The 16,294-nt window shown below is 32.5% G+C and overlaps 1 protein-coding gene across 2 annotated transcripts in view; it reads left to right on the top strand.

Moving 5' to 3' along the window:
* The window catches only part of CSMD3 (CUB and Sushi multiple domains 3), a 1,211,679-nt gene that overhangs the window by 907,590 nt on the left and 287,795 nt on the right, over positions 1-16,294 (top strand). For both annotated transcript variants that reach the window (XM_079134049.1, XM_079134050.1), the window contains 2 exons: positions 11,036-11,227; positions 15,680-15,806. In XM_079134049.1, coding sequence (XP_078990175.1) covers positions 11,036-11,227; positions 15,680-15,806 — 319 coding nt within the window. The remainder of the gene's footprint in view (positions 1-11,035; positions 11,228-15,679; positions 15,807-16,294) is intronic.

Below are 16,294 nucleotides of genomic sequence, written 5' to 3'. Positions count from 1 at the left end.
ATTGAACTGCCTTATTAAAAATAAATTTATGCAGAATTATTTTATTATAGTTTATAGCATCATATATTCTAATAAACAAAAGAAATTTTAAAAATGAGAATCATATTAGGTGGGTTACATCAATTGTTGTATGAATTAAGTGAATGTATTTTACTAGTATCCTAATATAAGAAATGAACTAATTATGCCAATAAACATAAAAGTCTCTTCAAATAATATATATATATTTATATTGAGCTACTCTATGTAAGACACTATACTAAGAAATCAAAGTTCATTTAAAAAGAAGTGATTATGAATTTACAATCTATCAGATCAAACTGGTTCTTGGAAGTTCATAATATTCATTTAATATAGCAAAATAAGTCAAATAGCAATATTCAGAAATCTTTAATTTTAGAGAATTTGAGAAAATCTGACCTCTATTTTCTCAAGAAGTCAAATGAATAGAAATTATCTTAGAAATTAGAGAATTAAAAATGTTACAGCATCAAAGATTATCACATGGGACCTTAAACAGATTTGAATTAAATTATCATTTGTGAAAATACTGTCTCTTAATGTTATGAGAAACAGGAGCCAGGACAATATAATGACATATTATATTAAAAAATGCTTTCCATAATACTGAGAGTTTACCTTTGCTACCTGTTTATTTCTTTTTTCAACCTGTATTAGAATTCTTACATCATTAACATTAAATGTAAATTAACAAAATGAATGGTAAATACATATTTTGAAATCCTCAGAACTGTGTGTACAATATGATTTCTAATGGAGTCCTCCCAAAGACAATGAATGTTCAAGAGAATTGTGTTTATAGGTATTACTGTGTGATGAACTAAGAGTAATGGTATTAAGTATTATTGCTGAAATATAATTGCTATATCAACTCCCAAAAGCAAACTTTAAAAACATCTGCTTTCCTATTCCTCTTTCTCCCTTTTCTAAAGAACTGCTGACAATTTTAAAGTCATATTGCCATGAATGGCACAATGTTTACATAACGGTTTTTCTTTGTTCTGTATCATTTTGCATTCCTTGTGAAAAACTATTTATGGGGCTAGGCACAGAGGTACATGCCAGTAATCCCAGCAACTCGGGAAGCTGAGGCAGGAGGATCTCAAAATAAAATAAATAAAGGACTGGGACTGTGGTTCAGTGATTAAGTGTCCCTGGATTCAATCCTTGGCAAAAAACAAACAAACAAAAAACTTTATGGGCTTCGTAGAGGAATCCTAGATTTCCTTCTCTGATACATGCAAATCTGTGTAACTGATATTATTGATACAGAAATACTTGGCAGTGTAGGGCGTACCTAGATTTAAAATTGTATGGGGTGCTCAGGTGTCTGCAATGAGTAAAATCACTGACTTTGCTATCAGTGGGTTATAGGGTATCAGAAAAGAGAAATCTTAAAAGTAAATATTTGGAGTTACCCTTCCTCTCTTAGTTACCCTAACTGTTAATTATAGAATAAGTGTTTTTTTTTTTTTTTTTAAGAGTTTAAACTTTAGAATTGGTAATAGAGTATAAAAGTAATTATTTTATAATGGCATTTGATTGGGAAAATTCTATAAATATTTTTCAGTCTCAGAACTTAAAGTATTTCCATCTTAGATTTGTAACTAAAAGGTTTATAGTCTATTTTCAAGGTGTCTCTGGATATCATAAGTTCAATAAATGATCTTACAATTTTGTGAACCAAGTAATGTATTATGAAGCCTTCTATGGAGGAAGACCCTAGAAGTAGTACACATTTGTTATTAATTGTATTTATCCCCAATATTAATTGTGATGTTTACAATGACAACTCAACAAGTCTTCTACAAATCTGCAATTATGTAAGTAGTTAACCACAGATTTCTCAGCTTTGAGAGGAATTTGTTCTCATCCTCTAAATATATATTCTCTATTTTCAGCTATAGCAACTGAGCTCAGGCTATAGCTGAGTTTTAGGTCATGCTCTGTGCACCTTGGGCATCAATTTTGAATTTTAAAATCCATCTTTAATATTTCTCCTCTGATGCTGATCCTGATTCCCTCAGCCAGAATTAGCCAACATTTCAACATTCATTTTATGATTGTTTACATATACAACAAATTTAACAGTTGTCACATTGCTTTGTGTTAATACTTCTTTGCAAACATATCATGTCATATACATTTCTTCAGATCATTTTTCTTCATGATATCTTTAGTTGATTTTAGTTCAAAGGCATCTTTCTAAATATTCCTAGTAAATTAAAATGTAGTGTAAATACTGACTTTACACAGTGCTTTTATGATAACATAAGAAGTTTTCACTAGGTCACATTTTAAATATTAAAACATTTTAGAAGTAGTACATAGCCAATTTCTGAATCTATGTGAATGTGCTTCAGGGGTTCCAATACCATGTTTTTATGTTTGAATCCTTATGTCCAGTCATTTTCAAAGCAAACTCCACCCCACCTATTCCATGATATGTTCCCCTTACAATTATTCCAACATTGTTTCTAAAACATCTGGGAGAACCCTGAGTAATACAGGGTGGGGGTGTACCAGCATTTGCTTTGAGAGAATCAGAACAGGAGCCATATATTTGGGTAGGGAGAATGAGGTAAGGTTTCGTAAAGAAGGTAGTATTGAAGGTAGTTTGTGTTTCACAGAAATGGAAAGCATCCAGGCCTAGAGAATAGGATGCGAAAAAACAATGATGAAGAAGAATGTGCTATGTATATACAAGGCAAACAATCAAATTTGGATTATTCTCACAGGTTTGGATTCTTCTCACAGTTCTAGTCTTAGCACAGAAAGGCCTTTTTGAACACTCCATTAGTGAAAGCTACTCTTTATCTAATTACCAGTTTTGTTAAGTAGTACCCCTTCCTATTATCTGATTATTTATGATTTTGGGTAGACAGAATTGCACTTGACTGAGATAAAAATGAAGAAATGTGTTAGCACAGGTCTTTAAGGTGCATTGTATTTCAGCTGTGTTATTTGTCAATTCATTATATACTTGCTAAAACTAGCAAATGGACTAGTAGAAGCAGTGGTGGAGATATTGTTTTGGCTTCAAGTAATAGAAATCCTATGGATTTAACAATGAGGGTTTATTTTGTTCCCTTAAGTGGAGAAGATGTGGAGGTCTTGATTCAACTGCTTAAACCCACTGCTCTTCCATTTCTTCAATATTGCAGAATCCAATTCCCTCAGCGGGTCTGGCCAATATTCTCAAAACAATGGCTGTCAATTACTCTCACTCTTCCAAAATCTGAATCTCCCTCCAAGTAGAGATTGAGAAGAAACATATTTTCAGGTGCTTTATGTAACACAAATTAGTTGTTGATATCTCTATAAGAAGTCCATAAAGGGACAGCGGATTTTCTGTAGGGTACTGGGAGGCAGTGTGAGAGAAAATTAGTATTTTCTTTTGAAGTCGGAAGAAGATATCAGAAATTAATATCGTAATAAAATATCCTCCCTAAAACATCACTCTTCTCTGGATAATCCTGTCATAGAAATCACAAAAACCTAGTAGGACACTTTGACCAGATTCTGAATGCACATTTCAGGAATGTCTTCCTAAATCTCAGAAGACAAATTTGTAGAAACATTTCTATTTGGTTACCTATTTCATCTTTCCTTTTATTACTGTACTGGAACTTCTTATTAACTTATATACTATTGATATTATTTATCTGATCAAAAGCTGAAATTTATCCTTTCTCAGTGGATAGTTATATGTTCTAATAATAAGGAGAAAATAAATAAGGTAAAGTTCCTGCCTATAAAGAACTAATTTGGGGGCTGGGAAGTAGTTCAGTGGTAGTATGCTTGCCTAGCATGAGTGAAGTCCTGGTTTCAAGCTCCAGAACTGAAAAAATAATAGCAAATGAATAAAACTTACATTATAGTGGCACAGGAAAAAGAGAAACATATAAAAAAAAAGATAGCACTTTTAGAAATAATTTAAACAGGACTATGGGATAGATAGTACAAAAGATGGGAATACTATAGCTAATTTGTTTAGGAACTTCATATCAGATGTCACTTGAATTGATACCTGACTGAGAAGAACGAAAGATAACATATAGGTAGGTCTAGGGGCAGAGGGTTCTAGGCAGAAAGATGAATAAGTGCTAAGGCCTGAAAGCCGTAGGAGTTTGAACTGATTTGTTGAACTGAACCTGAATGAGCAAATAGAATGATACAAAAGGAGGGATAAAAGTTATATACCAGAAAAGTGTACAGTTGATTATAGGAAGGGACCTGGATTTTATTTAAATGGCATACAGAGAACTTCAACACTATTATAAGATTAAATATGAGAGTTAAAACTCATAGTGGCTAACATTTATCTACCAACTACCAGGTACAAGACATGAGAGGTATTATTACTATTCCAGTAAGAAGAGAAGGAATATAAAGCTCAGAAATTTTTCTTTATTTGTGCAACATCACAGAGCTCATAAGTGCAAAAAGGGAATCAGGGTTCTACCTCCAGAATCCATGCTCTAAATCACCATGCTACACCATCTTCCAAGCCAAGTTTCCAATATTTATATTTAAAATCCAATGGATGTAATGTCTTTCAAAAAATGTCCATGTAACTATTAAAAGAAAGATTTTTAAAATGTTAATGCAATTCTTCCCAATGAAACCTTTGTCATTTTAAGCTTAAGAGTATGAATGCTTTCTTAGTGGTGTAGTTTACTCTCAGAGAATGACATAGTCCTACTATTTCTTATGTTAATTCTTTTAGCTATATTCATTTGTAGTTAACCCACCTTCCACTGAGAAGAAAGGAATTGGGTATTTCTGACAACTATCCATTACAAAGTTAAATCATATAATTTTGATGCCTTACAATATTCTCTTCTGGAAGGCTGACCTGATAAATATCCATGATGCCAAACCATTAGGCAGTAAATCTGGGCTCAGATGTTTTCTTGTAATTTCCTCTGCATATTTAATTTGCTAAAACCAAACCAAATCAAAACAACAAATAAACAAACATGCAAAAATAAAATCTTTGGGGAAATGTCCATTATCCTAATGTAAAACTTCAGATATATTGGTACCCTCTTAGCCTCCCAACTTTGTTGCTTGAATTGATTCAATAATCTATAAAGAATATGGCCATTTCAAATTTTATATTCACATTAAGTTAATTTGTGGTGCATTTTCTTGGGTACTAGCCTTCTAAATATAAAATAAATTATTCTATTTAAACTCTTTAATTTAGTTATAAGCATGTTGTTGGCAATATTAAACTTGAAAAATAATCAGATGACCTACGAACTTTAACTTTATTTTCAGTACGTAATTAATTTAATATAAATGCAAGCCGTAAAATTACAAGGGAACACAAAGTTAATTCACTTGGTTCCATGTTCCATAAACTACTTACCACATATATTTGGCATTGCCTTTATTTTTTAAATCTTGAAATCTTGAAATTAAACAGATAATAAAGGATGTCTGAACTAATGGAACATTACCAAGTACAGATATTATAAGAAAATACAAAGAAATATCTCTTAATTACCTGACATTTGCATGGACAACATTTAATATAATTTCTTCAAACTGGAATAACAGAGGTATAATTATCATTACCATAATCTCACATATAAACACTTTGTATATTTGAACTTTAATACCTAGTAATTTACACATTGCATGTTATTAATTTCTGGCAGGTTGAAGACCTACCTGTGGATTAAAAAAACTTTAAAACGTTTAGAAAAAAAAAGTGGTCTAGAATAGCTATGTCTTTAAGGTAGAGAAAATATTAGAATAAGAAACACAAGTAAAAAGCTGTGATAATCAGTAGCATCCCTGCCCTTGTAAGCATATCCCTGAAGTATAGAGATGAAAAATTTTGCAACTGCATTTACCAAACTCTCTTGCAACAAAGATTTCTGTTTAAATTCTGCCAACTAAAGGCAGTCCTGTGACAGCTGACAGGTGTGGTTGGTGAAGTCATTTTTGTTCCACCAGTCACTGCAAGCAGAAGTGTGTAGTGCTGGCAAGTGGTTTTATGTGTCAGAGGCCTCCTTGAACTCCTGGATTTCTTGAAAGCCAGAAGTACCTTTTCAGCTCATATTCCTTTTGCATTTCCAAAATCATTAAGTCTCCAATTTGTTGTATTTGATATCAGTTAATCTACATAGCTTCTGTTTTCTTAACCTTGTCTTGGTTATTAATGATCAGACAGCAACAGGAAAACTACAGCAAAATACATTGTACATAAAGATGAGACTATTTAGAAGGAGTTCATCTCATACAGTAGAAAATATACACTCTTCAGAGAAGAATTCAACAAGTCAATAATAAAATAATAGCATACAAGAAAAATGTAGGAAAAAGATAATTTCACAATATAAGACACTTCAGTGGCCTTAGCATAAGACAAAAAATGCTTAATTTAATGAGTTTAAAAATGAAAATTAAAAGAAAAATAATATGCTGTTGCACATTCATAAAGCAGATAAGATTTAAAAAGCTTCCCACCACCAGGTGGTGATAATAAATTGCAGATATTCAGACTCATAAGATTTGGGGAAGATAAATTGGAAAAGTCACATAGAATAATTTGTAAATATCTGGTAAAATTCGTAAATCTATCCATACACCTATCAATTCTTAGGTATTTCTGGAATCCACCAACTTTATGTTTTAGCCTAATACTAAAGGACTGGTGGTTTCAACAAATTATTATTCAGCCAAAACTGAATAACACTACCCCTGAATGAGGGACAAATTTATGGTGTACAAGATAAAAGGTAGCACATTTAATAACACTTTTTCATGTCTGTCAGGTTAAGATTTAGAAAGTCTGTGAGCAAAAAGATTTGTACTCAGAATTTCCTACATAGAACTCAGAACATCAGCAATTTAAAAAAGGGGGGGGACATTTTATGCTAACTTCTAAAAACAATGGGAAATGAATAGTAATAATTTCTATCTTCTTCTTGTTAATTCTTAATTTCTGTAGACTTAAAACTGTGGGATTGCCGTCTTGAAACATTCTTCTAAAGTTGTAACTTCAAAGTTTGATGTTGAAATAGTTGGATTAGTGAGAAATAGGTGTATATCATTTTTATTAATTTATTTGTAAAGAAAAAAGGAATGTATAATTGTTCTTTAACTCTTTTTATTCCCTTTGTTTTAATTATGTCTGGATCAAAGAGGAATATCAGATGTTGTATATGATCTCAGAGTATTTCCTGTTTATGAATTTGGAGATGACATATTTGACAATATGCTTGACATACCTTCTAATTTAAATATAAATAAGTCTAGATGTACAAGTGTAGATCACTGATAGAACACTTGCACAGCATGTGTGAGACCCTGGGTTCCATCCCAAGCACCAGGGAATCAATAACAAATAAAAGAAATTCTAAAATAAGACTTTCTTACAAGACTGATAGCCTAAATGGAATTTAATAACAATATATTAAATATAGTTCTTAAAAATCATTCTGCTTAATACTTTGAATTAAGTACACCAAACAGTTCTTTGAACATTAAAATTATTGTAGAATAATCTAATTTTAATTTGTCTCCTTGCACTATTACTTTAATTTTATTAAACTTTATGATTTCAAAAAGCATATTTCTCAAATTATTTGGTTAACATACTTTCTTGATTTATGTTTTTAACAATGTATTTCCTTTTTATTTGGTAATTTGAAAGTGCTTATTTTGGTACATAAAATTAACAGATCTTCATTGACCATTAAATACTCTAGAACTTGCCTTAGGAAAGAGTGAGTAAAATCCTCTAAGCCTAGGAAGGGTCCCTTAAATTCTCTGACAGCCAGTGTATCTCCCAACACAGAGAAATTATAGGAATAACTCACTACTTATTGCTATACAACTTCTGGTGATTTTAAGTATGTTATAACACAGGAAGTCAACAATATGACTTAGTTATTTGACACCATTGAGCTATTATATGCTTTTTTCTTTCTAGTTAACACCCAGATTAATTTGGTCATGGCTCTATGCCTATAGAAGAGGTGCAGAACTCTCATCAATCATCATATAATTTAAGACACAAATAAAAATTTTCATTTTCTACAACATTTTTGTCTTGAAATAATCCATTTCCCTTATTTATGAGACTATTCAAAATATTTTTATAGTCTTCTATTCTTGAAAGCTGATATAATTTTGCACCTAATTATCTTTTCTACATTCATTACAGAATTTTTCCTACACACACACACACACACACACACACACACACACACACACACACATATATATATATTTTTTTTTTTTTTGTCATAGTGGTTATTATACCTAAGGACACTCTACCATTGAGTTACAACCCTAGACCTTTTTATTGTTTATTTTGAGACAGGATCTTGCTAAGTTGCTGAGGCTGGTCTTCAAATTGTGATCCTCCTGCCTCAACCGCCCCAGTAGCTAGGAATACAGATGTGTGCCACCAAGAACAGCTACTCATATGTTTTTGTAAAATATTAAAGAGAGAAGAGCTACATAGCTAGGGAACTTACATTTTGACTATTGGTTTAAGTTGTGAAGAGCCTTCAGGATCTTAGTGCATTGTGCTACAACTATTGGGTTTTTAATATTCACCTTCATTAATTTTACTCTGAATATGCACATGAGGAATTCTGAGTATAGACAGATGAATTATTATTAATATGATAATGATGATAATGTTTGTTCCAGTCTTCCTTTGACCTGGTTGTACCCCTAAGTAGCAATATGATGAAAACCTGATGAAAAAATCCACACAAGTAGTCAGGGACTCCATAGGCAAGGGATAGCAAAACCAAAAAGGCTTGCTCTGCTTTGCATCCTTTTCCTCTCTCCTGAAAGGAAGTGATACTGGTGATGAGAATCAGAGTCAAGTTCAGTTTCCCTGATATGATCGAACACCCGAGAAATGCCAAAGCAAACATAGAAAGCAAAGGGTAGAACACAGATAGACTTCTCCAGAGAGAAGGGGCCCCAGGACTGGGTGTCCGAGGAAGTGGGGATGTCCTACCTCTTTCATACATTTTAGATTTCCTTTGTGCTCATGATTTCTCCTTCCCGAATCCTGCCTAAGTGACCCAAAAGGTATAGTGATCCAAGGGTGGGAGTGAAGCTGCCCAGGGATAGAGGCAGGAAGGGAACAGTCCAGGAGACATACATTAACAACTCCTACAACTCCCTGCAGGGAGGAACAATTACTGGTGGCTGTGGCTGGTTACTTTGGCAGCAGTTTAGGGGGGAGGGGAAGTGCTCTGGAGGTATCAGCATTTTATTTCCTTTTGAATCAGCTGCCATCATTCTGACCTAATCATTCATTACGTATACTGACCACCCCAGCCCTCAACACACACCCGCCTTCAGAAGGACAAAACCTTTGCTTCTAGGAAGTGAAATGGAGAAGATCAGCAGTTCTAACTCTAACCTTTAGAAATGTAAATCTCTCTTTCCAAGGGACCTATTAGTCTCCTGTGTCTCCGGCTTTGATAACCTAGAGATGTTTGTAAGTTTCTGGACCCCATCCTCCATTCAAACATAATCACAGATCTCCTCCACACTCAGGTTGATCTCTCTGGAGTTCCCTCACTACTTACATGGTTAATTAACTTCTTAAAGGTTGCACTTAGCTCAGGGTCTCAAATTTTGGTAAATTCATGAAGACTACCCCAACTTTGCAGAAACACAAATATATTTCCTATTTCAGAATGACAGGAATCTTCTATTTTTACCCCATAAGAATTTTTGTGATCTTTATTTTTTCTGGCTCATGTACAATATAAAAATCGAGTTCATCAAACTGATTACTATTTATTTTACCTCTTGATAGGTAAAATATACTTTAAATACAGGACTCACTTTCTTCCAAGTTTATGAAAGTAAAGAAGTCTAAAGTTATATTTTCATTAGACATATTTGCTACTTGGACAGTTGTGATTTTAAATTTTTGTCTGGATTTAAAAATTTTTAAGATATAGTTCAGTAACTTTGTTGATCAGTTATTTTTAAAACACATCTGTTTTTCTGTTTACTTTTGACACTGTTTCTTCTTCACTTCAACCAATTCTCCAATCTTCTGAAAAACACTCGGTATCTGACTATTCATTTTAATTTTAATGCTTGCTGGACTTTGAATAGACCCTCCTAAAGTTCTGGCTGACAAGCTATAAATTGAAGACTCCCTTAACTCATTTGCATTCAGTAATTTTCTAGAATGCTCACAGGATACAAATGAAAGGCCACATAAAGATATACATAGGTGAGGGACAGTAGAGCCCCAAGTGTAGAAGCTTCTGTCCCCATGGAGTTTGGACATACCACCTTTCCAGCATATGGAAGCATTCACCAACCAGCATGCTCTCATAAACCCTCTGTCTAGGTTGTTAAGGAAATTCCATCACATAGACACAATGGATTAAATCATTGGCAATTAGTAATTAATCCTTTAGCCCCTCTCCCCTCCATGAACATGTGTTGGAGGTAGGGTGGTTGGGACTGAAAGTTCCAACCTTCTAGTCACATGGTCAGTTCTGTTTGTAATATGTCATCATTCTTCAGGAGACAGGTAATTCTATTGATCATAAACTCAGGTAGAAATGAAAGCAGCTTATTTTAAGTAACAAAAATGCTCTACCCCTATCACTCAGAAAATTCCAAGGGTTTTAGGAATTCTGCATCAGGAACCAAGGACAAAAACTAAATATACTTTTCTTCTTATAGTCCAGTATAACTGTCAGAATCTAATATTAACTGTAAAATCACTTGAAATAGGAAACTTACTTCTACAAACCCTTATTTAGTCATAGAGACCATATCAGTGATGAATTTAAAAAATTTGAAAAGTATAGCAATTTTTAGTTTTTAGGAAAAAAGAGCTCTATTTTGTTTACTGTCAGTTAAATATAACAAGAGCAATTAAAACTAGGGAAAATTGTGTAATCATATTCAAAATAGTGAAGTAAAGGAATAATTTCTGTTTTTTTAAATTCTTTTGCTGATTTTTTCCTTTAATCAATTTATATATTTCTTTCAGGTTTTGAACTTTCACACTGTGAAGATCCTGGCATTCCACAATTTGGATACAAGATCAGTGACCAAGGTCACTTTGCTGGTAGCACTATCATTTATGGATGCAATCCGGGCTACACCCTGCATGGAAGCAGCCTTCTGAAGTGCATGACGGGGGAGAGGAGGGCATGGGACTATCCTCTTCCTTCCTGTATTGGTAGGATACTTTTAGTTTCCCCTTAAATATGTTTATGGAAATGTTATCAAAACATACTCTATATTCAAGTCCACACACAACTCATACCTTAAATCAAGAAGTTAAGGCATTAATAGCTTAAAATTGTCAAAGGAAATTCATGGGAAGTGTAAGGGTCCTTTATTCATTCTATAAATAAATAAATGTGTAGTTTTTATGTGATAATATGGAGTAATGTGGTCTGTATGTTTTAATGGAGTCATATTTCTGCTCATGATACAAAATTTAACTCATGACAAAAATGTTAAGACTTTTAACCATACAAATCTATTGAACCCCATTGATGAGGTTTGTTTTAATTTACAAAATTAATGCACATCTTGAGATAAAGGTGAATTTTATAAAAACAGGAAACCATTTTCAATAACTTCAAAGACATTCTTTTATGTATGAACTTTAAAAAAAATCTAAGAAAGCACCAGTGCAGTGTAACAACAAATTTTAATATGAAAAGGCAAGTGAAAGTCAGTAATAAGCTATCTTGCCAACATGAACCTAGAGAATGGTTATTATGTGTTTTTTTTAATTGCATAGCTGAGTTACCATTTTATTTCTGCCACATTGAATATTAGTTAATATATAACTTACATTAGTTAATGTATATGTGGGGGTGAATAGACAAGTATTTATAGAGACATTTCTCTCTCTATCTCTTTCATTTTTGCTCCAAACATCAAGTCTTTGGATTTGAAATACTAGGAAAACAAAAAAAAGCATTTTAACAACAACAAAAAATACTAATCTAATAAGGAATAGAGATTCTTTAGCCATTCTTAATTATTGGTGACTTAGAAATACATATCCATTCTGCTGTGTCAGGCCTATCTGGATAAAATTGACATAATGTATTTCTAAATAGCTTTATGGAAGTATAATTGATAACCCCCCCCAAATAGTACATTTTTAGTGTTACCAATTTGATAAATTTAGAGGAATGAACTTTAGAAGCAAGTGGAAAACTTCCATCACTGTTATTTTTTTATGATAAACATAAGAATCACTACAAAACTTGCTAGAATCAGAAAAAAGCATTACATACCTTTCAACCAATTACACAGTGTTTTTGTTTTTGTTTTTGTTTGGGGGTACCGGGGAACTCAGGGGCACTGAGCCACATCCCTAGCCCTTTTCTGTATTTTATTTATAGACAGAATCACACTGAATTGCCTAGCACCTCATTTTTGCTGAGGCTGGCTTTGAACTTCTGATCCCCTTGTCTCAGCTGCCCAAGCCACTGAGATTACAGGCTTGTGCCACCCAGCCCAGCACACAGTGTTTTTGACGGCATGAGATCTCTGTTGCTCTACTAAAATATTGATTCACATAGATACAATACATGTTTTTATATAACCAAAATATAATCACAGCCCTTTATTTTCATATGGCATCTGAATTTTGGATGGATTATTAGGGTAATATCTAAAATAATAATCAACCTTAATTACCAAAAGCTTGGGATTCTGGAATATGACCAATAAATGGCCCGTTGGCATCAGTTATGAGAAAAATGAACCAATGATTAGTACTTTCTGATGCTGTATTTTTAATTGGATATGAATATGTTCAGAAAAACATTAAGTGCCGTAATATCACATACAAACTTGTAAATATTGTTTCACCATCAAGTCCCTAAAATTAAAATCATAAAACAATGCATTAAAATCAAATATTTCCTAAGTAATATTTGAACCAAATGGAAGATATTCTGTACTTTTTGGAAAAATTTTATACAACTAGAAGGACTGTTGGTCTAAGACCAGAAGATTTCAATTATGTTTGCAAGAAATCAATTCTTTTTATATTTATAAATATCCCAAGTCAAACTGTATAAGATTTTGTGGGAAGGGTAAACTATTTTATTTTTTAATGATAGTCAAGGTTAACAATTGTAAGCAGTTAACACATGTTCAGCGATGCCAGTGATTCCATGATAACAGAAGATGAAATTCTATTTTAAATAGTATTCTCTACCAGCAGGAATTAATTTACCATCTCACATAAAATTATATTTTTTATTCTGCTCATTAACTTTAAATATCTGTTATGGCTATATTTTTGCCTCTGTCAAATGCAAAGTTTTTCTCAATTATATGGCTACATTTCTGAAGCTTATAAATTGACCAAAGAAAAAAATTAATATTTAAAGCATCATAGCTGGAGGGATTTTAACTTATCTCCTCTTTAAACATTATATTCATTTTTATCTTGCAAACCTAAATCTTCTGTCAGAATATGAACTCTAGTGTTACAGCATACCACACTGACTCATTTGAGATAAGAGTACCAAATAATAATTGAGCAAAGAAATATGGAGAAAAAAAGAGTTATGCTTAAATTCAAAACAGAATATAGTACACAAAACTCCTACTGACTGAAAATTAATCTGCAAGAATGAAGTATCTGCTCTATTCTCAAAATAATTTATGTATGCCAATAATAGTAATAAACCATAAAAAGAATGAAAAATTAATAAACATGCAGTATTATATAGTTGTAGTTTGTTATATAGTTGTTGTTTTTGTCAAATTAGAAAAAAAATAAACGATGGTAACATCTTAAAGACTAATATCTTCTTATTTTAAAAATTACCTGTTTGTTAAATTAAATTAATATTGCAATACAAAATAATATTTTCTTAGTCCTCGGTTTGTATCAGTCAGAGTTCTCCAAAGAAACAGAACTAATAGGATTTCTTTCTCTAGTTCTCTTAAGAAATTTCTTGTAGGGCATCCACTCATAGCTGAGTGCAGAGGCTCATGCCGATAATTCCAACAACTCAGGTTGCTGAGGAAGGAGAATTACAAGTTCAAAGCCAGTCTCAGAAACTTAATGAGACTAAGTCTCAAAATAAAAAATAAAAAAGTGCTGGGGATGTGGTTCAGTGGTTCAGAACCCCTGGGTTTCAATCTCCTTCAATCTCCACCACTGAAAAAAAAAAAAAAAAAAGAAAGAAAGAAAGTAAAAAGAGGATTGAATTCATGCAGTTCTAGGGGCTGGTCAAGTCCCAAATCCATAGGGGAGATTAACAGGTTGGAAATCAAAGTAAGAGTTAACATTGCTGCTTCAAGAGGAATTTATTTTTCTAGATAACAGGTTTTACTTTTTTTTGAGTCCTCCCCACTGATTGGATGAGGCCTACCTGCATTACTGAGGGTAGTCTCTTTACTTAAACTGCTTGTAGATGTTAGCCACATCTATAAAATGCTTTTATACCCATACCTAGACTAACATTTGATTAAATAACTGGGTATTACAGCCTGGCTAAGTAGACACACAAAATTAATCACCACAGAGTGGTATAATATACTATCTAAGATCTTTGAAACAAATGCACATTGATGGAGCTAACAATTTTGAGTCATATTCTAGTATACTAGAATCTCTTTAAATGATAAAATTTTCTGTCTTTTATCTTTTTTTGGCCTAATAAGAAGACTGATAAGCAGAAACAAAAATTTTAATTCAGTCATTGAATCTGAATAAAATAGAAACAGTCTGAAAATCTTCCAATATTTAAGCTAAAATGAAAATGGTTTTGTTGTTGCTTAATTTGGGGGCAGAAGGATAATCTGGGGAATATTTAAATGGATACTGCATTATATAGTGTTTTCCCCATTTCTAGGATTTAGAAATATAGATCAGTATATTCTCCAAAGTTCTTAGTTTCTCTTCTCTCCAGTACAGAGGGTTTGTTCTAGATCATGTCCTTTCCTAAGCAGGATCACTTCAGAAATCCTGGGAGTACCAAATAATATTAAAATGAGGAGGGAATTTCTCAAAAGATAAAATTTTAATTATATTGTATGATATTACTTACATTTATAATTCAATAAATTTTATAAAAATTAGAGACCACATTGAATCAAAACTAAACTGGATTAATTGAAGTAAAAAATCTGATACAAATTCCAGTTTGACTTTTGGGAGATTGAAAGGGGAAAAGTTTAGAGTGATTTAAAAGGAAGTAAAAGGACGCTGAAATTTAGAATGCCTCAGGGACTAGAGTAAAGATTAGTTTTTCTCAGAGTTGGGGTAGGAAGATGAATTATTCAGCCCACAAGTCACTAGCAGTGAGCAACTTGCCATCTGTTTCCCTTTTAAAATTATCATTATTTAACAACCCATCTTAAAATGCTTCAGAGTAACTTGGAGATTTTGAGTGTCCTTTTCTTTTATTCCCTAATTAGTTTGTTTTATTGTCTTTTATGTGATCTAATTTGAGATTATGTTATTTTATTACACAATATATCCTTTCTTCAATTAATACTTAATCTCAGAATGATTATACAAATGTTTACTTTCTAGAAGAGGGGAGATCAATATTTCCCTTATATGAAAATATACATACTCTTGAAAAAAATTATAGATTGTTTTGAATAGATTCTCATTCAATCGTGACTTAAAACTTTTTAGCTGAATGTGGAGGTCGTTTTAAAGGAGAATCATCAGGAAGAATCTTATCTCCTGGTTATCCCTTTCCATATGACAATAATCTGCGTTGCATGTGGATGATTGAGGTAGATCCAGGAAACATTGTCAGGTAAGTAGATTTCATTTTCTCAAATTGACCAGGAAATCTAATTCTCCTGATCACTTCCTCTATGAAATATCAATTAAATATCAAGATTTTTTAATACTATTGACCTTGGTAAGGGAAAACATGGTTTTCATGTGCTTAAAATATGAAAAAAAAATCCATTAGAATGATTTATTGATTTTTTTATTGTAGGCTGCAAAGTAACTCAAAACTCCTTAGGAGAAAACTTTTCCTACTTATAAGAGGGTACAGAGGTTAAAATTTTTTCTTGCTTCTTTGGACTTTGCTCTTCCAATTCTTAATAACTCGAGATGCTGAATTCATCATTTTGATAAGTATACTAAGTTGTGCAAGTCACCAAGTGCAACCTCACAGGCATTTAGAACAAATAAAGTAGAAAGAATTTAACAGCATTTCCCATCTTCCCTGGTCTCACACACATTTCTGAAACATCCGTTCTCTGCCCATTAACAGTGTGTGATATCCCTTTC

Source organism: Sciurus vulgaris (assembly GCF_902686455.1).
Source record: "Sciurus vulgaris genome assembly, chromosome: 1".
NCBI lineage: Eukaryota > Metazoa > Chordata > Mammalia > Rodentia > Sciuridae > Sciurus > Sciurus vulgaris.
The sequence above is the reverse complement of the archived record's forward strand: the minus strand, read 5'-3'. Positions and strand labels throughout refer to the sequence as shown.